At 40.0% G+C, this 23,675-nt stretch overlaps 2 protein-coding genes across 3 annotated transcripts; one reads left to right on the top strand and one right to left on the bottom strand.

Moving 5' to 3' along the window:
* Positions 1 to 37: 37 nt before the first annotated feature.
* On the bottom strand, positions 38 to 5,123 carry ppa2 (inorganic pyrophosphatase 2). Its single transcript, XM_035176441.2, has 12 exons — positions 4,861 to 5,123; positions 3,481 to 3,545; positions 3,317 to 3,361; positions 3,174 to 3,227; positions 2,316 to 2,435; positions 1,987 to 2,073; positions 1,723 to 1,849; positions 1,210 to 1,337; positions 968 to 1,053; positions 785 to 854; positions 639 to 678; positions 38 to 546 (listed from the first exon to the last, which is right to left on the bottom strand). Exons 1-12 carry the CDS (start codon positions 5,111 to 5,113, stop codon positions 524 to 526), a joined length of 1,098 nt encoding a protein of 365 aa, XP_035032332.1. The 5' UTR covers positions 5,114 to 5,123; the 3' UTR covers positions 38 to 523.
* Positions 5,124 to 8,788: 3,665 nt separating this feature from the next.
* arhgef38 (Rho guanine nucleotide exchange factor (GEF) 38) lies at positions 8,789 to 23,652 on the top strand. 2 transcript variants are annotated; one of them, XM_035175680.2, is made up of 14 exons: positions 8,802 to 9,166; positions 15,169 to 15,353; positions 16,233 to 16,350; positions 16,455 to 16,602; positions 16,730 to 16,747; positions 17,218 to 17,417; positions 17,571 to 17,704; positions 17,919 to 18,023; positions 18,119 to 18,238; positions 19,091 to 19,459; positions 19,540 to 19,677; positions 20,149 to 20,356; positions 21,971 to 22,263; positions 23,012 to 23,652. In XM_035175680.2, the coding sequence occupies exons 1-14, from the start codon at positions 8,950 to 8,952 to the stop codon at positions 23,192 to 23,194; spliced, it is 2,436 nt and encodes an 811-aa protein (XP_035031571.1). In that variant the 5' UTR covers positions 8,802 to 8,949; the 3' UTR covers positions 23,195 to 23,652. The 2 variants fall into 2 exon arrangements, with proteins under 2 accessions (XP_035031580.1, XP_035031571.1); XM_035175689.2 differs by lacking the exons at positions 16,730 to 16,747; positions 17,218 to 17,417; positions 17,571 to 17,704; ... (5 more) ...; positions 21,971 to 22,263; positions 23,012 to 23,652 and having other exon boundaries at positions 8,789 to 9,166; positions 16,455 to 16,606.
* Positions 23,653 to 23,675: the final 23 nt, after the last annotated feature.

Genomic DNA, 23,675 nt, shown 5'->3' on the forward strand with positions numbered 1-23,675 from the left:
AAATGTGTAATTATTGATAAAACTTGAAGAGATCTTATCACGTTCACATCTTATTTTTTATTATTTATCCAAACAAGAAGAAGCTGTGGTTGCAGGTACAATTATGACTTCAGAACAGATTTGGAGCATGTTAACTTGATGTTCAGTCCAATAGAAGGCAAGGCTGGACCTGTACATTTGCCACAAAAGTACTGCAATACATATAAAAAATAATTTACAATTTAATAAAATTTAAAACAAAAGGAGAATATTTTGTGATCAACCTATAGACTTCTAATTTTAAAAAACAATTTGATGTTCTTAATTCTACTCAAAAGATCTTCACGTGCTTATGCTGTCAGTGTATTAGTATAATCTTTTTTCATTTCAATTTTCTTTTATAACTAATGATTGGATGGCAAATGCAGGTGGCACTTTACACAGCTGAGGAAGCGTTCTTACCAAAAATAAATCCAGCTGCATATAGATAAATCTTCATTGGATGTTAGGAACTTTGGTCAGTTTCCTTATTGTCTTTAGGGTTTCAGACAAAATACCACTTATCCACTGTCAAAACAAAATGTCAAAAGTATGAGCATTAAACCATAAAACACCTCAAATAAACCAAATTTAGTTTGATTCACTCATTGTTAACTTACCCTCTGGAGACACAGGATGTGGGCTTCCAAATCCTGGGGCCTAAGGAGTCACAAAATATAAACGAAAATTACCAAACCCGACATTTGTAAAGTTTTACAAGCTATTATTTTGCTCATTATCATTTACACCATTTGGAAGTTCTCACCGACTGGACGACATCTCTGGCCTCATCAGCACTGCATTTCAAAGGACTCTCACAGCAAGAGATATTTTTGCTGAACAAATAGGGATTGTCCAAAATAAAAAGTCAGTTCTGTTCATGACAATCACAGTCAATTCTATGTTTGCCACAGATACACTGCAGAGGCTTTACCTCCCACCACCTTACCATTCAATCCCTTCACTATTTGTCTGCTTCTGCACTAGTGCCCTCCAGTGCTCATGGGTGGACTTGATAATCTCAACTGCAAAGTCCTAACAAAAGAACAAAGATCAGAGAAGACACCATTGAGATTTCTTCTGGAACAGTCCATTTCAATTAAATTAGTTTGAACCATTTAAACCACGACTCCTCGTATATCAACTGTCAAGGTTTATTACTGTTAAGCAGTAGTGCAAAGGTCTCAGTACCTTGTCTTTGAATTGTCCATTGAATCCAAATTGGTTCTCAGGCTTTCCATCGGGCACCTTATATTTCCTGAACCAGTCGACGGTTGCCTCTAAATGACCGGGTCGGCTCTTGCGGACATCCTCTATGCCTTAAAAAGGACAGTAACATGTTGAACAGATAAGAATAGAGGAACCCAGGATTTACAGATTGATTGTTAAAAATTAGACAAATCTGTATGCCACTTACACTCCATAGTAGAGTTTCATCTTAACAAAAGATAACATTATGACTATATATATCCTCCTGATGTTAATAGTGGTTACATATGCCCAAGCAAGTAATACATTTAAAAATGGCTTTAAAAAATTAACACTTTTTCATTAAAACTACACAAGGACAAGGTCGGTTGCAGCTGAAGTAAATAAAACGGTGTGTAAATATGTGCAATTTAGGTTTCCTGGACTGAATTTATTTGCGGTAAAGTATGGATCAGTACGGAAGTTTCTGGATGTTGAATATATGATCACACCCACTATTTAGATTTTTGGCATCCGGGTCCTGAGCATTGATAGCAATGACCTTCCAGTCCATTTCTCCCTCGTCAATCATGGCTAAGATGCCAAGTACTTTCACTTGGATCACTTGACCTGGAAAACACACCTGAATAGGCCAACACAATACAAATAGTCAGTCTATTGTCAATCAGTCACACAATGTCAAAAGGTATGTGTAATGAAGCAAGCAAAAAACATCCTAAAAAATGCTATGATTCATTATACACACTGCAGCAGTCTTACCTGGGTCCCAATTTCACAAACGTCAACGGGATCATTATCACCACAACATGTCGTTTCTGCATCTGTGTGGTTTGGGTCCTCCCATGTCTTTTTCAGGGGAATAGTTCAGAAACATGAAAGAAATATTTTTTTCCTAAAAAGTCACTAATTTAATGAATGAATGAATAAAAATATCAGTCTAATTCACCTATAAGCTCAAACATGAATTTGAAATTCAATGATATTTAAAGGAAACTCATCAATGTGTTTAAATTGCTGTATTGTTATTAGATATACACTAAATTCTTTATAAACTATGCTCTAATGTAAATGTGAGCCATTTTCCTCACCTGTGGGAGAGCCCCATAGTTCCAGATGTAACCTTTATGTGGAAATATGTTGGCAACATATCGGAGCTTGCCTTTCTTTACATCTTGTTTGATCGGATTCAGTGGTTCCTTTGTAGCAATCTGAAAAAGTGAAGCAAATATGAGCAATGGTAAATGTATTTGTGTGTTTGTACGACACACAAATGTATTTGTGTGTCGTAGAAACATAACTTAAAGCAGCATCAGAAGATTAGATTTGGTTTGATGCTATACTGACTGGGAACCAACACTTATCCGCGATATTCAGCAAGGAAACTTGTGTATGTATGTGGAATTCTAAACAGAGTTTGGTGAATAAGTTGCAGCGGCAGCTCTTCAGGTTCAGGAAGCCGTGAATCATGAGGAATATCCACCATTCAGTTGTGTTTCCATTCAGTGACTACACAGTCGGTGCTCAGCTCAATTGATAGGCTTTGTTTTTTCTCTTCATGAAAACCACTTGCTCGATAGGACACGCAGCCCAACAGAATAATCGCTGCAGAGGGCGCTGTTGCTCAGTAAAGTTACTTAGTGTTGCTTTAATTTCAACATTGAACTTATTAGCTTGTCTTATAATAAAAAAAATAGCTTCAAGCTACAGCCATGCTAGCTAATTTATAAAACAATTAGAAATACACTATTTAAAAATGTGTAATGAAACGGGGGTGAATGAAAGTTAACATATTAGTCACTGTAAACCAGCAGTGTTAATACTTAAACATTTCCTTTACTAAAGTAGAAGCAGTCATAGAAAAATATAAATCAAAAGTGAGATACTAGCTATAGCCTGTATATAGATATATATGGATATATAAATATACTATATAAATCTATACTTACCTCCATTTTAGCATTTGACCATCGAGGTACCTCTACAACCATGTTAAAGAGCACCTGAGAGTAAAGAAGAAATCTTTCATTTAATCCCAGTTTATGCTGTGGTGAAAGAAAAAATGATATACAGTTGATTAATTTGACAATACCTCTTTCTCATTACGCTTGGGTTTTTTAGCTGGTACATCATTGTCCTGTTAAAAAAAGAATAAGATGCTAGTTTGACTGTTGTGGTGTGAATAAATATCAAAAAGCTGTCGTCACATTTTCTGCATCACATTTATCAAACAGAAACTAAAATCAGAAGACTTACCTGTTCCAGCTCTGCTATAAGTGGAATGTCATGGAACGGTGAAACATATTTCCCTTCAGAGGTTTCTAAGGAAAATGAAGTAAAAATAGAAATACACGTGGCATAACAAAATTCGAGAAAACCGTGTGTAAGTGAAATTAATGTCCCAGAAAAATGGCTTATTCTTTCGTCAGAATTCACCATTATCACATGGTTTCCCTCTGAAGTCACATTCAGGGCGGGAACCTCAAATGCTCTTAGCAACAGAATTAAGTTTCAAATCGTATCAACACAGGAAATCTGATGAACTGATATTTCACCACTTCACGACTTGAGTCTCCAACGTGAGCTAGGATTGGCTCCAGCCCGTGACCCTAAAAGGACGAACTGTATAGATAATCCACATTGCTAATGTTTTCTCAGACATTATCACACAATCATTTGTTCACATAAACAAATGATGTTGGGTAAACCTGAGGCTGTAGGGCCCCCTGGGGGTCTGGAGCATGTGGGCAGTCGGCTGTTTGTAATCCAGCCTTGATGGTTCTCACTATTACCAGAGCAAAATAATAATGAAATGATCAATGAAATCTTCCGGTTTGATTATATAAAAAAGGAGGAGTAATTAACCAATGCATCACAATTCAATTAAGTTTAGCTTTATTGGATGTGTGTGACTGAATTGTACTAATGCTTTAGGGAAATGATTCGTTTTTCCACTGTGTTTGTGTTTGTGTTCGTCTTTCAATGGTTGTGAGGATAAATTTTGGCTTGAACCATCATTGTGAGGACATTTGGATTGTTGTCATATGATCAAAGTGCTTTTTGAGGGTTAAGACGAGGTTATAGAGTTTACGTTATAATTAAGAATAGTTTGGGATAGTTAGGGTTGGGGCAAGGAAATGACGAAGTGTGTGTGTGTTTGTATACGTCTTTCTATGAATTTGACGACACATTTTGATACAAAACCATCATTGAGGTCATTTTGACTAGTTATCATAGCATCAAATTGCTTTTGGGGATGATTAAGATGAGGTTAAAGAGTATAAGTTATGAAGTGATAATTAAGGCAAAGGGCTAGGAAATGTGGAAATAACGGTGTGTGTGTGTGTTGACCACGTGACCATAAAACAGGAAGTACAAGCACGTGAAAAACAAATCCTCTCCTTCCTGCTTATGAAGGAGTTAAACATGTGGACAGTCTGACAGTAGCAGAGCTTTAGCTCTAATGCTAACACTCAGCATTGTAACTGTGCCGCATGCTAGCACTAAATAACCTCCCGTTCAAAGGTCAGACGAGGTTACCTGCCCGGTGGCTCCGGTGACCGGAGACGGGAGCACGGCGCCGTTAAACCCGTGAACACATGAGGCTCCTCCCGTACTCACGGTGATTTAACTTACTAAAATAGATCCGGTAGTCCAGAGAGTGAGGTCTTCCTCTCTCCTCCGTGAGGTAGTGCATGCTTTTTCTCAGGTGATGAAGATGAGGAAGAGCTGCTGCTTGTGCGACGAGTTTGTTTCTGGAGACAGAAAACGAGCCGCTGACTTTCAGCAGGAAGCCGAGACAGGAGCGCAGCGGCGGAGGAGTCATTATACACACACACTTCTTCTTCCTCCTCCGGTTCCTGCTTCCCGTCCTCCACCTCCGCCACATCCACCACCGAGGAGCCGGAACCTCCGCTCTGTGGCTTTCACAATAAAAGCACGTTCAGTCGAAAACATTATTTAAAAAAGATAATAAAAAAGTTTCAAGACACAGTGACTGAGAAATATGCTAAATTTTAACAACTAGTCAAGATTCTTAAAAAACATGAGTGTGATAAAATCCATTACGTAGGAGAAGTTTCTGTGAAGGGACATTTATTTATATGGCATATTTAAATGTTTAGTTAGGAGTCAAGCCAAGTGCTTTTCAATCAGTGTAGATAAAAAGATCAAGTAGTGCGACGATAAAACCAAAATCAACGATAGACAAATCTAAGTTGTCAGAGAAACAGTTAAAGGTTCAGGCTGCAAATGGCACAGGCATTAAGGTAATTTTATATTAATTCAATCAATTTAGGTCAAAATGGAAATCTAATAGTGTAGCTCAGTTAAAGCAAGTTTAATAAAAAGTCTACTATCTGTTGCGTGCATTGGGATATGCCATTATATTGTTTACAAATCTGATTATGTGGCAAAGTAAGAAATCTCCTGGTGTAGATAAAATGACAAGGGTTCCTTTAGCACGATCCTGAATGTGCGATGTAAAGTATGCTGCAGTATGTCCATTTATTTTTTAAGTTTAGTATTTGTTCTTATCGTACGGGGAGAGGAGAGGCGTGGTCTCCCATACATAAGTGGCACATTTTATACCTATGCTTATCATATATTTATTCATACATATTTATTCCATCTTCTGAGTTTTAAAACAGCATATTTTGATAGGTGTCCAACTACTTATAGCCACTTTGCCAGTTATTGCATTTCAGTTTTAATAGTGTGCCTTTATTTTGATAAGGACATCGATTTAAAAGGAAGTCAGTAATTTTCACATTCATACTTGACAATACTTCTTTTGCATGCCTGTAACCCGAGTATTAGATTTATTTTGCTGCCACCTAGTTTTTCGCCTACTTAGGCAGTAATTGCTGGAGTGTAACTGACCAGGAAAACACATTTATCCTAATCATTGACTTTCCAGCTGCAATATAAACTAAAAATAAGTGGCAACAATTGTCTATTTGTGTGCAATAACCTAATTTGATTTATCTTTATCGCTTACTACGACTGAAACGAAGGAAGAAAAACATGCAAGAGTTTCATGTGATCTTTCTTTTTGTCCAATCAAGCTAAAACACATCAGACGTACAGAATTTAGTGACTGGAGAATAGAGCAGCTTTGTTATTGATGTTGAAACTTTCCAGATATGTGTTACTTTTGCTTTATTGCCCCCTTTCTTTTATTTTTACAACCTGGTGTAAACGGATTTGATGGTGGAAATCTTGGCAAATGCATCACCAGATCAAAGTCTGTACGTGGCCATGTACCATGAACAAACACACACACCCCAGTCGCCTTGATGTGTCTCGTTATCTGTTCTGTAGATTGTTCTCTGTGCAAACAAATGACACACATAAGAGCAGCCATAAAAGCTGGTTTATTAAAATACAAAAAGTGCATACTTGCCTTTGATATTGTTGCCATATGGCTTTGAATTTCCAGTGCACAAAATCCTTTGAACTCTATTTGTATTCGCTACAAGATACAAGTTATTACCAAGGACATATTTCATGCTGCCAACACGTGTTGCCGGTGTGCAGAGGCTAAATGTTTAGAGGTGAGATTGTCTTGAATGAGAGTCCTTCTCTTTAGCTATTGTCAAAGGGTAAAGCACTCAATGACTCTTTCACTGGTGTTGTCCATGTGACCAGCAATAACAGTCTTGAGGACAGTTTCTTTATTCTACCCTGTTTTATAGATTATTTATCTTTCTCTAGTTTTAATAGCGGTTCTTTCAAATTCCCCTTTTTCTGTCTGTTAAGGACTTTGGAACTTTGTAAAGAAAAGGGTTATATAAATAAAGTTAATTATATATGTTATTATTATTCAGTACTCTGACTCCTCCAGCTATTTTCCCTGCGAAAACAAGGTTCGCCTTGTTATTTTTGTCTCCACAAAGATGTTAGGTTAAGTTGGGTATTTTTTATAAGATTATTTTTTTCACTTAATCCTTGTCAACAGCAGCTTATCCCGATAATATTTGTTTTCTGTTTACCGATATATTTCAAAATAAGTGCATTAGACAGAATCTGTTGTGAATATGTGTAGTATAGTATATGTACAGTTAGAATAATTAATCCATTTCTTGTATTGAACAATAAAAAACTAATTGGCAACCATCATTATACTGGATTTGTGATTCAAGTCAATGATTATGTAAACATGAAAAACATTCTCTATTTCCAGCCTCACTCAAATGAGATTTAAACATAATTTTTTTTACAATTTTCTGATATATTATGGCAATGTATTCTTTAATCAGTATAAGCCCCAAGACGTTTTCTTGAATGTAAATTAAGTGTATACGTCTAGGTCAAGAAGAGCCACACCCTGAGTGACGATGATGTCACAATAGCTTCCTCAGGGCAAAACAATTCATGCTGCCACGCTGACAGCGCACAGGCGATGACACTGTTTACCCTCCTGCATGTGTGTACAGTATACGTGAATCTTCAGTGTTTGGGTTACTACATGCACTTACGTAATGCTGCTAACGGGGTCAGTTGTATTTTGGTACAAGTTACAGTATGTGTTTGAGAAGATAATTCACAAGTAATAAAGTAATAATAACGGAGACTGGGAAGATATAGTCTTGTGTTGAGCAGCTGTTATGTCATTGTGAGACATACATGTGCTAGTTAAACAGGTGTGCTGTGTGAGCACACTACACAGGGATCTGAGAACACACTGTGAGCCCTCATGACCTGAGCTTCAATAGGGAGGAAATGCATCCATTCATTGTTCTGACTGGGACACACAGTATCTGGTTGCTATGACCAGAAATCATCATGTGTCAGTGACTTACCTGTCAAACTAGTTTGGGCATTTCACGAGTGCCACTTTCTGGGTTATTACTAGAAAGACTATTATTTTGTAAAAGGAAACAAAGACTGTGTATTACAATTTGAGGAGTATTCAAAAAATGAAACACGACCCAACCCACAAACACAACCCATTCTTTATTCATTAAATATCACACACCCAACTCTGTTTAGAATCAGTATCATTAAAATGCAAACTTTTATAATTCCCTGCCAGTTTTAAATGTTTATTCATTCATTTATTTGTTTCAATTAATACATTTTTTCACTTTATTTGCTGATGCCATTAACTGTAGCAAACATTAGCTCAACAACTTACAGCTTGACTTGTTGAGTGGTTTATTTTTCTTTAAAGTTTAAAGTGCATCATAGACATGAATTATTTGATTCAGAAATTCACCCTTTCCTCACTGTGTGATTGGAACGCTCCCTGAATTGATAATTGTGATTTACAGTGCCCAGCCTATTTACATAAATACTTCCTTGTCCTCTGTGTCTTTGTGAGAGATGACGTTCATTTCATTCTGAGGACATTTTGTTTTTAGTTAGTGCAAAAACAAGACTTCAGCCTGTGGCCGTTGCTCCGTCAGCAGACCTTTGAGGGAAAGTGAGGAGATGCACTTTCCCTCCCTGGGTGGAAAGAATGGCCTTAAGGGAAGCAACATAGCACAGCAGAGGAGAGGTGGGGCCACTTTAGCTCTTATGACAGGTGGACACAGGGAGGAGCTACATTACCTGTGCAGAGCAGGCAGCCAGTGCACCAGTGAACATTACACCTGTTGCACTTCCCAGGCTCTTTTTCTCTCCCTGTCTCTCTCCCTTCTTTCTCCTGTCCCCTCTTCTCTCCCCCCCCCCGTCTCTTCTCCTTGACTGGTCTGGAGGCACAGGGTGGTTGACAGCCTCACCATGGATCCAAAGGAGGCCATTGGGGGTGAGAAGGAGAAGGAAAAAGAGAAGGAGAAGGGGATAAAAAGGAGGAACCGGCCCGTGTTCCTGCGTTACCTGGAGAGGAGAAAGACAGACACCATAGTGGATGATGACATGGCCAAAGGTGACTTCAACCTGGGGACGCTGGTGAGGAGGAGTCAGTCTGACAAGACGGAGTACAGCGCTAAACTTAAAGGTACATCAGCTAATGACCTCCCCAGGGGTCACAACTATGGCAACAATCTACACACACACGTGAGACAACACGCAGTCTGACACGTCTCTCAAATCTTTACACTGGAAACAATTTAAACAATTAAAACTCAAACACACTGGATGTGTGATGTTTTAGACAAGTATGTCCACTATAGATGAACGCACACATAAAGTATACACTGCTGCACAGCTCTGGATACACGGCACCTGTTGTGTTACCATGTGTTGAGCAGGAGATAGTCCCGGAGGGATGAAGGCTCATATGCAAACTGTGCACAGAGGAGTGGCTTTAGAAGAGCTCCTGACCAGCTTGTAAACAAGACCTGACACCGATGACCTCTTGTACGTTTTTGGGAATAATCACAACTTTAGTTTCAAGATATTTCAGGCCCTTGGTCTTTCAGTTTGGTTCACACACGTCGTAACATTAAACCAACATCGATTGGCCTGGAAAGTAAGAACAAGAAATAAATAAATCATTGATGCTGCCTCATCACAACAGCTGACACAGTCTTGCCCATGTTCATGGAAAAAAAAAAACTGGCTTCACCTGCCCTCAGAATGCAGTCAGTCAGTGACGGGGAATGTTGTACTTCAGGCTAAATGATTGGCATCAGGAGGAAAGATTAGACAAAGTATGAAGGATTTCCTGTATCACTTGTTTCTGGGGCATTCTTTCCGGCCAAAGGACCCAAAAAGACTGTGTTCAATCGAATAAAACCTCCATGTCACTTGTTGGCGTATAGACAAACAAGCTTTCACACACAATTGCCTTATCAGCAGCTGTATTTACCTGAAATAGAGACACTCTCTACTACTATGCACTCTCTGTTTTTCTGACCAACCTGTACCGTAGTCAGGGTTTAAAAAAAAAAACACTGGGTTGTTTGCAGTAAACCAGTCACCCACCCTCTTTGACTGCAAAGCCTCGCAGCCTGACGTGCACCATTACGTAGGCTACAGTATTTACTGTGGTATTACCACTGCAAATATTGGCAGAATGATGGCTTCACTGAAACATGTGAGGTGCTGTTGATTGACTTAATGTGAGTATGACTAAAAGGGATATTTGATCACTTCAAACCTCAGTACTGATTTGGAAAATCTAGATTAAGAGGCAATTCTTCCCGTGATAGTGTCCGAGTGGCCAGCAGGAAAACTCCATGGCTGTAAATTACAATTTCAGTCATGAGTGTGTTTTTTCCTCCTTCTGCTCTTCACAAAATCCAGCTCTTGCAGATACTTTCCCTGAGAAAACCCATCTCTGTTCAACAAACAAACATATTCAGTAAAAAATATTGTTTCTTTGGCGTTAAAATTATGATTTTATTTGTCCGTTTGTAGGCTGAAAACATCACTTTCAGGTGTTCACAATTATGTCAAACAGCAGCTTAATAAATAAAATAAAGTTTTGATAATATACCTTGTAGGATATATATTTTCAGGAAACATTTTTGCTGTTTTACATATTTCACACTAGATACACTACACAGAATAATCAAAAAGTGCTGTCGAAATAATTTCCTGGTTTGATCATTGCCCTGAAATCAATCAACAGATGACTTCAGAAAATAATCTGCAGATTATTCCTCTGTAAATTATTTGAATAATCTAAAGAAGATGTAAGTGGCCTCACAGCTGACAGGCAGTATTACAGTGGTATTACCATTGCAAATATTGACAGAACGATGACTTCATCGAAAGAGGAAACATGTGACCTGCTGCTTCCCGCTCAGTTCTCATCTGCCTGTCAGACAGGTTGGTTGAGCTACAGCGCCATGGTAACATGATATCAGCTTGTGTCTAATTATTTACAGCATTATGACTAAATATAAAAGTTCTGAAAATGATTTACTAACACACAACTCATGTACAAGGACAGAAGTAAAGCACATATTCATATGTATTTATTTAGCCACTAATCATTTATGGAGCGGGTTACTTTGTTGTAGGTCTATGCTGTTTGAGGACTGATGCTTTCTTACAGTGTGTGTGTTTGTGGGTGTGTGTGTGTGTAGGTGTGTATATGTGTCTTTCTATATGATTATGAGGACAAATTCAGGTTCAAAATGATTGTTGTGAGGACATTTCCTTACAACTCCAATGGGCTTTTTGATAGTTAAGATTTGGTTATCGGATTAGGTTAGATTAGGTTAGGTTTTATTAATTTAGTTTAGGTTAGCTTGGGTTAGATTAGGCAAGGTTAGGTTATGCTGAATTAGGTTGGGTTAGTTTAGGTTAGATTTGATTAATTTAGTTTAGGTTAGCTTGGGTTAGATTAGGCAAGGTTAGGTTATGCTGAATTAGGTTGGGTTAGTTTAGGTTAGATTTGATTAATATAGGTTAGGTTAGGTTCGGGGGTAAGAATCTATCACGGTGACTATGCCCATGCAGACCAATGACCACATTATGAGTGGAAAGATAAGTCAAGGCATGTGCAAGCACACATCACTCAGGGTTAGGCGTTTAGTTGTGATGGTTAAATTTAGAGTAAGGGTTCGAGTTAGTACGGGGGTTATGATGTATGTATGTGTGTGTGATCTTTTTAGGACCTTTTCCCAGCAAAAACACTGACTACAGCCTGGTCCTACCGAGGCAAGACGTCATTTCTGAGGTCCTGTTTGTGTTCAGGGCTAAGATATGAATTATGGTTAAATTAGGGTAAGGATTGGGCATGACTTGGTCAAGGTTAAGGTCAGCCATGAGGTTTTGGTTTGGCTGTTTGGCACATTGAAGTCAACGCTGTGTCCTAAAAAGGACAGCTGCGCAAACCAGTGTGTGTGTGTATGTGTGTGTGTGTGTCACCTTCCTTTGCCTAAATATTCTTTATTGATCTTTCACATCAAAGTCAGTGGACTTGCAGGATTTACATTCACAGTGATAAAATCCAGCTGTGCACTTTGCTATATGGCAAAGTCGTATCATTCCTCGTTGATGGCGATACGTGATACACCAGGCCTTGTTTTTCTGTTCCGGGGCTGTCGGTTGGATCCCTTTCAATGGGCTGCACATTGAAAAGCCCTGTATCCACTTACATGGGAACTCCTGTGCCAGCAACCATTCCTCACCAAACATAATACTGGCAAAAGGATAAGTCAGCATAGTTTGAGACCTGCTGCTGAGTTAGACTGTAACAGGTTATATTTTATTTTTTTGTACCAGAACGGAGGAATCGTTTCAGGGCCAATTTTGAATGGAACAAATTTCACTAAGATTTTAAAATAATCTGTATGATATTGCTCTTATTAAGACTTTACACCGTGGGAGATATAAACCGGAGTATATATATATATATATATGTTTATATTATAGTATAGTATATGCTTCATATAAGGGTTACCCTCACCTGATCTCGTACTATGGGGGACTTTTCTCACGGGTGGAGGTTTTCACAGATTCCGGGGTCTCTTTTCACGGTGAATGCCCATGTTGACATGTGACACTTGATGATCCTGTTGAAACATGAATGTGATCCCTTTTTTTTACATAACACTTCCACTATAATGTGTTAACTGGAATTCATGAAAAGTGGTTTTCCACAGTAAAAACTAGAAATATATTCAAAAGGAATTCACGTTAACGTGCCTTTTCCTGGAGGAACGACCAGACACTGGCAGGTTCATTAATAACTGCTGAAGAAACAAATTTCAAAACTGCACCACCATGTTCAGTCTCATGACAGTCGATGTGCTGTTTACTAAACATGTTTTACGGGCCTGAGAGCCTGAATTTAGACAGAGACATAGATTTCACCTGTTTAACTTTATTCAATGAATATAATAAAAGTATGTAGGAAGTTCACAGACTGATCATACAAAACGTGGCCACATTTGTGCCAAGTATTGAAATATGATCGGTGCCAAGATACGAGGGGAGGATACAAAACATGAACAATGAATTCCAGTCCAATAATCCTTTAATAACATGATGCCGATTCTGTTGTTCTGGTTTTCACTTGTTAGAAAGTTGATGATTCTCCACTGTGGGTGTTTTTTCTGCCCATGTATCTTAAAAATCATAAAAAGATGAAAACAAGTTGTAACTACACAGAATGTGATCAGATCTCTGCTGCAGTCGGCCGCGTGTAAACACGACCTCTGCAGCATTCATAAGATAGTACTGATCTCATTAAATATTTTACTAAACTTCAGCAAATGGCTCCAGCCACAGTTTACTCTGAACTTTTCTGATTCCTGTTCCTACAAACACAAAAGACAGTTTGAAAAATGAAATGAAAAGGTAACAAGCTACAGCTGCCACACTGGTTTTCGTTAACAGTGTAACTTCCTCAGAGCACATGTGATCATGCGTGCACGCAAAAGTAAATTTTTCTATGTACATTTGTACTGATGTGTGTCTGTGGTCGCTTGTGCATGCACGTCAAGTAGTGTGCAATACGGATGTGGGCCACTCCAGGAAATGATACGGCACGTCTGGCCTTCTTGTGGCCCGCACAAAACTTTATATGAGCCTGACGTTGCCCACAAATGTGGCCCAAATATCCCAAAACAAATTTGAACCTTTTCTGGCAAACATGCGGCGCTCTAGGCAAGGTTTAATTTGGATGTGAACCTAAAGTGGCCCATGTGATAAATGGTGAATGTGGCCCATCTAGCCCAAACAAATAAATCCTTTGACACCTTCGGTTGACATGTGGTATTGCTGTAGCATATTTGTGTTTTTCTATGTTTTTACAGTATAGTTGTCCTTGGTTCACCTTCTCTCTTTCGTACACTATTATCCAGCCATTCCATCACTGATGCAGTATGTGGGCTGGATGTGGGTTGTGATGGATTAGGGCCAAATCTGGGCCAAAACTAATCTTCGACGTGGGCTACAACGATACTGATATGTTGTTTTGAATGCTACTTGCTTAAATATATATGTAATATGTATGGAACACCAGGAATTATTTGACCTGACATCTGTTCAAGTTCTTTTTCCTTTTCTCAGCTCGGACCTAATACAAAAATTATTTCTCAACTAAACTTTAGATCTGTTGTTGACCCATAACTGAGGACAGCACATACAAACCCCAGGTGTAAATGCAAAGGGTGTGACTCGTCTAATCATTACCTATGTATATATATATATATATAGTTTAAGTGGATGGTGTTTGTATTTGCAAGCGCAACTGTGTGTGTGTTTGTGTGTGTGTGTTTGTTTTGTGTGTCCCTCTGTGAATCAGGGTCAGTGTGTATGTGTCCTCGCTCATGTAGGTGTGCGTGTGTTCATCATCGCGTGCCACTCCTCTCACACACTCCCATTCTGAGCAGATGGAATGCCTGAGCACGCCGTGGCATTACATCAGCGGCACGATTAGTTCTGTAACCTGACACAGGCCTCGCAGCCCTCCGCCTCTCTCTCTCTCTCTCTCTCTCTCTCTCTGTTCATGTCTCTCTCTCTCTCTCTCTCTCTGTTCATGTCTCTCTCTCCCCCCAGAGGAGGAAGTGGTGCATGGTGTCGATTAGGCAGCAAGGAAGCATCGCTCTTCCCTGAGCAGACACCCCTGCCTGCCATGCAAAGCACAGAGCAGCCACAGACTGATTAGGCAGCAAAGCAATAAAAAAAAAATAAGCAGCGTGCCTGCCTGGCATGTTAAGTAAGGCCTTTTGGCGTCTGAGTCAAAATAATTAGATCACCGTGAAATAGCGACGGCTGCTCAGGCGTCAAGCGAATGCGTTAGCAGACATGTATGTTTTTCCAAGCATACTCAGCCCACAGGGTGTTTACTGCCATCAGAACACATGCACATGCTCCACAAGTGGCTTGAAATGCTGGCAAAAACATGACATGCTAGATTATACCACCAAAACGTACGTGCACTCACATCATTAGCTTTGCATGACCTTGTATGAATTTTGATTAACTCTAAAGCCTACCTCAAAGGAATGTACCTGTAAATAGCACATACAATGCACATGAGATTATTTGCATCTTTGTTTATTTCATGTCTTTCAATCGTGTTTTTTTTCCTCTCAGAAAAAATGACTCCACATGACCTGTCCGCACCGCCCTCTCCAGCCATGGACCCAGAGGAGGTCCGCTTGAGGAAGATGAACCGCAGGGCAAAGGTCATTCAGGAGCTTGTGCAGACTGAGAAGGACTACCTCACAGACCTGGAGCTGTGCATCAGAGAGGTGGTGCAGCCTCTACGGAACATGCAGGTAGTTGTTGCCTCCAGGTTGTCTTTTTATCCTGGTCTGTTTGCGTGTTTGTTGGCTGCTTAGTTGGTTGGTTGGCTGCTTGGTTGGTTGGTTGGTTGGTTGGTTGGTTGGTTGGTTGGTTGGCTGGTTGGCTGGTTGGCTGGTTAGTTAGTTGCTTGGCTGGTTGGTTGTTTGTGTGTTTGTTTGTTTGGCTTGTCAGTTAATTGGTAAATTTTGGCACAGATCTGGACAAGGGGAGGATCCAGAAATTTTTGTTTACTTTCTTTAACATAACGTGATAGAGCATTTTTTGACGATGGATATTGATAAAAACAAACGAGCGTATTTAGGGGACAGACATACTCTGGATCTCGTTAATTTGTTTGCGTGTTACTAAGTTACATTCAAGTGTTTGTTATTGTTGTATCTAGCAATAACCTTTATTTGAATAAATCTACATTTAAAAATGTCAACACTAGTGCTCCACTAATTGCAAATGAGTTGATGTTAAACATGTCACTTGCTCATGTGGAACGCTAGATCTTGCCGACCGTACAATATAAACATATTCCATATCTCTAACCTAATTTCTGACAATAACCTCATCATGAAAATAACCGTAATTCACACACTGATCAGCTATACATTGTTTTTCAAAGAATTATGAGAATAAGATAAAAATTAAGGTACATTCTACAAACAAATAAAGATTCAGAAGTCAACACTGAAATATCCAAATTAAGTTTGACCTCATAGGTTAATTAACATTAATCATAGTTTATTTTTTAGAGTAATTAAGGAATCAATTTAATTGACATTTAGGCATGAGTATTCTTTTGAGTTCTCTATGGGAAACAGCTGGTCAAAGTCATGTTTTACAGTTTCCTTATGTTCTGTCAGGTTGTGGATATCGATCGGCTGTTCACCAACATGGAGACATTGTGTGAAGTATCTGCAGCTCTCCTTCACAGACTGCATGAGGCCCTGGCTGACCCTGATCCAGAAGCAGTTGTTATAGGTACTAACATTTTCACTCTTGGCTGATTTGATACTTGTTAAAATTTTACTTCATCTGGATCATTTTAGACAAAAAGTATCTCACGTCCCACTTTTTATTTGAAGGAGAAGTATTCATCCAGGCGAAGGCAGCTTTAGAAGATGTATATAAGATTTACTGTTACCATCACGATGACGCCAACACGTCGCTCAAATCGTATGAGAAAGAGGAAGAAATAAAGCAACATTTCACCACATGTGTATTGGCACTGAAGTAAGTGAAGTCACTTCCTCTAAATAATCGTCACATCATTTCAAACTTAACTTCCCTAAAATTCTAAATGTTGTGATTTACTGTTTATGATTTTTGATCGTGTGTTTCTTTGTCTTTATAATTACAGGAAAATTTACGACGAAGAGTAAGTATCCCATGATCTAAAACGTATTGACACTCTTAGTATATTGTTATATATAGATCTGGATTATTGTGTTGATTTTGCAGTATTGGTCTTGTGTTTTCTTCTTTTTTGAATCTCATATCGATTGGAGTTTGACCATTACATCAGTCTAACTGAACAGGGCCTGTCACATATAATATATCAGCACTGGTCATCATGCATCAATGTGAATAAAACATTTTACAGAACATACTGCAGAAAAAAAGTTTAATTTAATTCAGAAATGATGAAAAAGCATCAATAGATTTATCTTAAACGAAAGAAAAAGATGCTTTGTTCCAAATTTATTTACTATATGCTATTTAGATACCAGCTAATATATCATATATATATATACAGTATATTTATATTGGCATAAGTCAGTCAGGCTCTGATATATATATATACTATATATACTATATATATTTAATATATTCTTGTGATTTGCACAGGGGTAAACCTAACTTGCTGAACATGGGTTCACTGCTCATCAAACCGGTTCAGAGGATCATGAAGTACCCTCTGCTGCTCAGGGAGCTGTGGCAGGCCACGCCCGAGGACCATCCTGACTGCCTTCCCCTGCAGGAGGCGTTCACCGCTGCCAAAATCATTAATGTGACCATCAATGAGTTCAAGAGGCGCAAGGATATAGGTGAGATTTTTTGATTGCTGTCTGTTTTTTTAATTCCAGTGTATCATTTTGCTACCTGTGACTTTCATGAAATTCAGTCAGGACAGCAAATGTCATTTTATATATTTTCTTTTTATCTTCATTCTGCCTCCATGGTTTTTTATCTATTCTCAGTCATGAAGTATAAGCGGTTGGAAGATGAAGGAACATTGAGGGGAAAACTAAACAAGTTCAACATCCACTCCATCCGTAAGAAAAGTGACAGGTTCGCCGGTTATCTCAAGATCCTCACCGGAGTTGAACCGCAGGTAAAATAAAGGATATTTTCACTCCACAGTCAAAACTCGAATAAAAAGACGTAAATTGAAATCACGAAGCTTGCGGACTTGATGGTTTAAATCAGTACAATGTCTGGCCTTGATATATATTATCAATTTAAACAACTATTAATGACATTTTCAATTGTAGAAATATATAGAAAGTTAAAGGCATGATTGGCATTTAGCTATTGTTGTTTTGTAGGTGAGAGATGAAGTATTTGACAAAGAGGAGAAGCTGTTCCGAGGTCTGGAGAAAGCCGTGAGGCAGCTGGTAAAGAATCTTCAATTTTACCAGCAGCACATTCAGGTAGGTGTTATATTTCCACCTGCTAAATGGGCATGTTCAATGCTGTTTTATCATTAACATTGTAAACCTTTCTGTGTGTAATGTATTTTCTGCAGGAGATGGTGTCTGTAGCTGTCCAGAACGTCCAGGACATGGAGAACATTGTTAAGGATCCAAACAAAAATGGGATAAATGGCTCATTGCACAATAACGGAAATGATCCTTATAAGCACTTTGTGAGTTTGGCTTTTTTTGTGCTTCACAATAAAAAAGTCACCAGTTTTATTCACCGAACAACTGACGTGACTGTCCAGCTTTTCCCACTCTTCCCTTCTGAATTTGCGCCAGGGCCTCGCTTCGTTGTTCCTACACAACCTCCCATTCATCCTCTAACTGTGGGTCATCTGTCTTTCTTCTGCCTGTTTTATTAATCCTCACTCGATCCGGTAGCTTCCTCTCACCTTCCCTCTCCTGCTCTCCTCTCTCTGGATTGCACTTTGGTTTCCAATTCTAAAATATAACTCCACCTCTGAATGGGACTCTTTGTGCAGCAGCTCTTCACTGCAGCAGTGCAGCGCTGACCCCCAAACCAGATCTGTGATGACCTTGACAAAATGACTCTAGACTCAAAGGCAAACATGCTCTTAGAGGGAAAGCAACACAGTTATTGTGCATGAAAGGATTGTATTGTGTCTACATGACAGCTGTAACTGTTCAATGCTTTCAGGTGGGAAGAAGATTTTCTTTTTCTTGATGAATAGCACCAGCCAATGCATGCTCCTTGCTATAATAGAAGTCTGTTATGTGTGCTGAACTCACACTGTAAGCTGAACAACATCTGTTTGTCTGCATGCAAATTAAGCTGCAGCAGCTCTCTTGTTGTTATGTATTCAAGGTTAACGCACAATTTACTGGCTTTTTGTGTAAAAAAGAGACACTGCTGCATGTTAGAAATAAGATATTTAATGCCAAAATGTTTTTTAAAAGTACCTGTTTACATGGTCAGAAGAAATCATAGAGAATATATAATTCTCTAATGCTGTAAACCTCTACTCATCTTCTGCTTCCTGCCTGGTTTCTTCCTGCAGAAGGACAGTATGGAGCGCTTGGTCCTCGTCCCCCTCTCCTCCCTGCAGGGCATGTTCACAGCCCCCCAGAAGCTCATCCAGAAACGCTATGACAAATTGCTGGATTACTGCAGCCGCCTCGAGCGCTCTTCCTCTTTTTCATCTTCGTCATCCACCCCTTCTTCCTCCCCTGCACCGGCACCAGAGGACCCGGCCGGCCCGACCAGGAGGGACTACGAAGCACTCAATGCCTTGCTGGTGGAGGAGTTGCAGAGGTTCAACATGGCCGCCTACACCATCCTGACCAACTGTGTGGTGTATCTGGTCTCCCTGCTCAGAGAGCTGATGGAGGAAATACTACTACGTGCTCCATCCATGCAGCAGCTACCAGTAAGGATTCTCATCATAATGCAGACACCTTTTATTTTATTTAACACTGAAACTCACATTTGCTATTCTTGCCTTTCCAGGCTCCACTGTCGAACATTGCTGAGGTGCAGAACAGCATCATGGATGAGCTGAATAATCTGACTTTTGTTAAAGATAATGCACAGAAGCTCATGGAGCGCAAAGTCAGCTTTGAGAGACAACGTGACAAGAAAACAACGGTATGAAATCATTCTGAGTAGATGATCTACAGAGTCGGCACTATTCAGATCCCTGATCAGTTGTGTAACTAGACTCCTCATTGAACTCACATAAAAACAAAAGTCCCACATACTTCACAAACCATTTCAACAAATTCCAAGCCATGAACTGGCAGCTTCTCTTCCTATCAAAGAGAACAGCTCCAGGCTGATTAACTGCGGCACCTGGCAACCTAAAGCTCCAGCAGGTATCAGTCCCCTGAGATGTAGAGATGATTATACGTGTGTAGGTGTGCACACATGCATACTCATCTGTACTTGTAGAAGTGTGTTTGTGCATGGTCATGTGAGTAGCATGTTTTTTCCAGCTCCTATACCTCTCAGGAGATTATTACCTGTTGCCCTCCCTAGATATGCCTGCATGTGGCCTCACACGTGGCACGCACTTTGAATATTTACACCAACACTCCTTTGTGTCGTGCTGTCTTACAGACGATGGAGGTGCAGCATCAAACGGAGGAACAGCGAGCCCGGCTGCTGACAGAATACCCCCAGAACCGTCTCTACTTGCTGAAGAGGAAGTGTAACGGCTGCCAGGATCAGGACCTCAGCCTGCTGGAGGGAGAACTGGTGGCCCTGCTGGAGGACACGGACCCATTGGGCAGCAGCAGCCGCTGGCTGGTTACCACTGGAGGCAAAGGTGTGTGTGTACTCATCTTTGTTACCTTTTTAGGACCTTTTCCAGCATAAACACCGACCTTGACAGGACCATTCGACCTCATGGGGACCATAGCCCAGACCCAAAAGTCATTTCTGAGGTCCTGGCTATGGTTAGGGCTAAGATGTGAATTGTGGTTAGGTTAAGGTTAGAGTTAGCTATGAATTTTTCATGGTTAAGGTTAGGTAAAAGGTTTGGTTAAGCTGTCACAATGAATGGAAGTCAACACAAAGTTCTAATAAGTTGTGCAAATCTGTGTGTGTGTGTGTATGTGTGTGTGCATGAGGACAAAGACACTGGAGGCAGAGGTAGTAGCTCTTTGAGACATAAAAGGAGAAATCATTTTTTACACTAATTATCTGAATGGTCTCCTTTAATAACACACGTTCCTCTGTGAATGCACCTGCATCTGTGAGATGACTAAGGCTCGTGTAGGAACACCAAACTTTACTTTCTGACTCCGACAAGTCAGCACACAAGCATCAGTCCCCGCAGCTCCTGTGATGTCATGGTTGCCGGGTTCCTCTTTGCCTGCCTCTGGAGATGGTTGCTCCTCAGCTTGTCTCCATCTCCCCTCCACGTCTCGCAGAAGCACCTGAGATCCCAACGTCTTGTTTGGAATAAACCGCTGTGCGTTGTAAGCAGTGTTACTTAGAGTACAAAGCCTTTCCCTTTGGGTATTGAGGAGCAGGGTTGGAGAGATGCCGCTTGCGTGCCTCTCTGTACTCTGCAATAACAATTTCTTTTTTATGCGTGTGAGGAGAAAAAAAAAAAGGGTGTGTATTTTTCTCGGCGCATTCTTCACAGACTCGTCTTTTCCTGTGGGATTACAAGCATTCCCAGGAAGTTGTTGTTCATCCCTCTGTTGATATCCATGCTATGAATATGCTCACCTCATATTTACACACTCCTCAGGTCGCTCGCTGTAACTGGATTTGATATTGTATATGTAAATACTGTGGCTTATGCTTTCGGCCTTAACGTGAGACACACATTCATCCAATGAACAATTATTCTGGGGAAGAAGTTTTGTGATCAATGAATGGAAATGACTCATTGACTCAGAAGTAGTTTGTTCTGTAACGTGTCACTGGAAAAGGTCTGTTCACACTACTGCGCAAACTCCAAATGCGCAAGATGGCAGCGTTTGTATCCAGGATATTTAGGCTTCGTTTCTGGACATTGAGGAGGAATTAGAGACATGTCGTCCATCTTTACGTACAGTCTGTGTGCTCGACCCATTATGGTAAATTTTGCCTGTGGTGTTGAAAGGGATAGTTCACCCAAAAATGAAAGTAATTGGCCACCAGTTACTTCAATTGTATTGGATTTGGCTGCAATGCTGTTTACCCCTGAAACTCCAAAAGTGTTTTGTGGACTCAAACACTTCACCCACCACCTCCATCGGGATAATGGGGAGTAGGTAATGAGTGAATTTTCATTTCTGAGTGAACCATCCCTTTAAATAAAGAAAGAAATTTGTGTCGAAGGCAGAAATCTCAGCGATGCTACTGTTTTGTTATTTTGGCCGAACCGACCCTTTAAAAATGAACGAGTCTGGCATCCTGACAAACTGTCGCTGTGTGTCACTTTTAGGTGCACAGGGCTACGTCTACTCCACATTCCTGAAGCAGTACAACCCTCTGAGGGACTCGCAGCGAAGAGGCCAGATGGTCAAAGAGCAGCAGCCGCAGCAGCAGCAGCCGCCACCTGTCATGGTGGACGATGACTTCGATGACCTCAGCCTGTTTGTGTCGGGCAGTGGCAGCAGCAGCCTGCGAAGCTTCAACCTCACCACCACTGACAGCGGCTCAACCCTCTCCGGCCTACAGGGGGAGCCAGAGAGCCCGGAGGACCTGGAGGAGACATCGGACACAGATGCTCAGCAGGTGCGTGTGGTCGCCCACAGGTTCTTGCACCATATGGATGTCACTTTAAGATACGACATTGCTTAGCAAAGAAGAGTTTAAAAATATTGGTTCAGATCAATTTAATTTTCACCTAAAGGGCAATTAAGGTAAATGAAAATGACATGTTTTTGAATGTACATAAATGTGCGTACAGACACTTTTTGAAATCAACATAAAACAATAATCAGAGAAAATAAGGAGGGACTGCATCAAGCCACACACCACATGTACTAATAAACAGTGCCACCATCTGGACTTACAGGAGGATGCACTAGAATGGAACTCAGTTGAGCACTTACCTCCGCACAGGCCGAACAGTGCCCTCGTGAATCCACGTTAAAATTCACTAGATTCTGATTTTTATTTGAATCTGCACCAAATTGCATAAACTCATAAATATCAGTCCTCTAAACATGCCTGATTATTTTCATCAAGAATCCATAATTATTCTGATGTTAAAAGTCCACCTATCTCACAATATTAAAAACAGTGAACATTAAATCCTTGATCCATCAAAAATGGAATGGGTTCTTCCCTGACCCAAAGCACATCCTGCCACCAAGTCCAGTAGTTCTGCCTAATCCTGCTTTTGGTGGAGGTAACATTTACTAAACATACTAACATTCAAAAAGTATCTTTCATCAGTTTAATTCTTTCATAAAAAACACACACAAACATTTTTCTTTTCTGTGCCTCAGACATTTGATTGATGCGTCTGTTTCCACAGTTTTATGCCGTGTACGCATTTCAAGCCCGCTGTGACCAGGAGCTGACCTTACAGGAGTACCAGCATGTCCGCATCCTCAAGTTCTGTGACCTGGGAGGCAACAAGGAGTGGTGGTTGGCTGAGGCTAACGGACAGAAGGGATACGTCCCAGCCAACTACCTTGGCAGGATGTCCTATGCCTAAAAAACAAAGAGGCCCTCTGTTTAGCTATAGGATTTCCAGTAAACCGAAACCATCCAGGGAACCAAACTCCAGAAGAACCTGTGGCATTTCAAACAAAACTGTTGGAAGTTAATTAACCCTGGCAGGTCTCCAATCTGTCACAGGGTTGATGATGGTTTCACTAGATGTTATCAGAAGTCTCATACCATAAGTGTTGATAAAGAATCTGCTTTGCCTCTGTAATAAGAATGGCACCTGTAATCAGATGATTATGGATAATGATGGAAGGAAAATACAGGGCACTGTGCTGAGCACTTTTGTACGTCAGTGTTGATCGATAATGAAGTGATTTATTCATGAAGTAAATTTTATATGTGAAGTGATTTATAGATGAAGCAGAAGTTATATGTGAAATGATTCATAGATGAAGTATATGTTTTATGTCTAAGTGAAATGAAGAAAATATATATATATATATAGTGCCACTTATATTTGAACAGTT

This window comes from Hippoglossus stenolepis, chromosome 2, assembly GCF_022539355.2.
Source record: "Hippoglossus stenolepis isolate QCI-W04-F060 chromosome 2, HSTE1.2, whole genome shotgun sequence".
NCBI lineage: Eukaryota > Metazoa > Chordata > Actinopteri > Pleuronectiformes > Pleuronectidae > Hippoglossus > Hippoglossus stenolepis.

Bases quoted from the DNA above. Each gene is read 5' to 3' on its own strand.
- arhgef38 (XM_035175680.2), top strand. From the start codon at position 8,950: ATGGATCCAAAGGAGGCCATTGGGGGTGAGAAGGAGAAGGAAAAAGAG. The intron at 16,351-16,454 runs GTACTAACATTT...TTTTATTTGAAG, and splicing joins TCCAGAAGCAGTTGTTATAG to GAGAAGTATTCATCCAGGCG. The intron at 18,239-19,090 runs GTGAGTTTGGCT...TTCTTCCTGCAG, and splicing joins ATGATCCTTATAAGCACTTT to AAGGACAGTATGGAGCGCTT.
- ppa2 (XM_035176441.2), bottom strand. From the start codon at position 5,113: ATGTGGCGGAGGTGGAGGACGGGAAGCAGGAACCGGAGGAGGAAGAAG. The intron at 2,074-2,315 runs GTGAGGAAAATG...CCCCTGAAAAAG, and splicing joins ACTATGGGGCTCTCCCACAG to ACATGGGAGGACCCAAACCA. The intron at 1,338-1,722 runs GTGGGTGTGATC...GTCCTTTTTAAG, and splicing joins GGATGCCAAAAATCTAAATA to GCATAGAGGATGTCCGCAAG.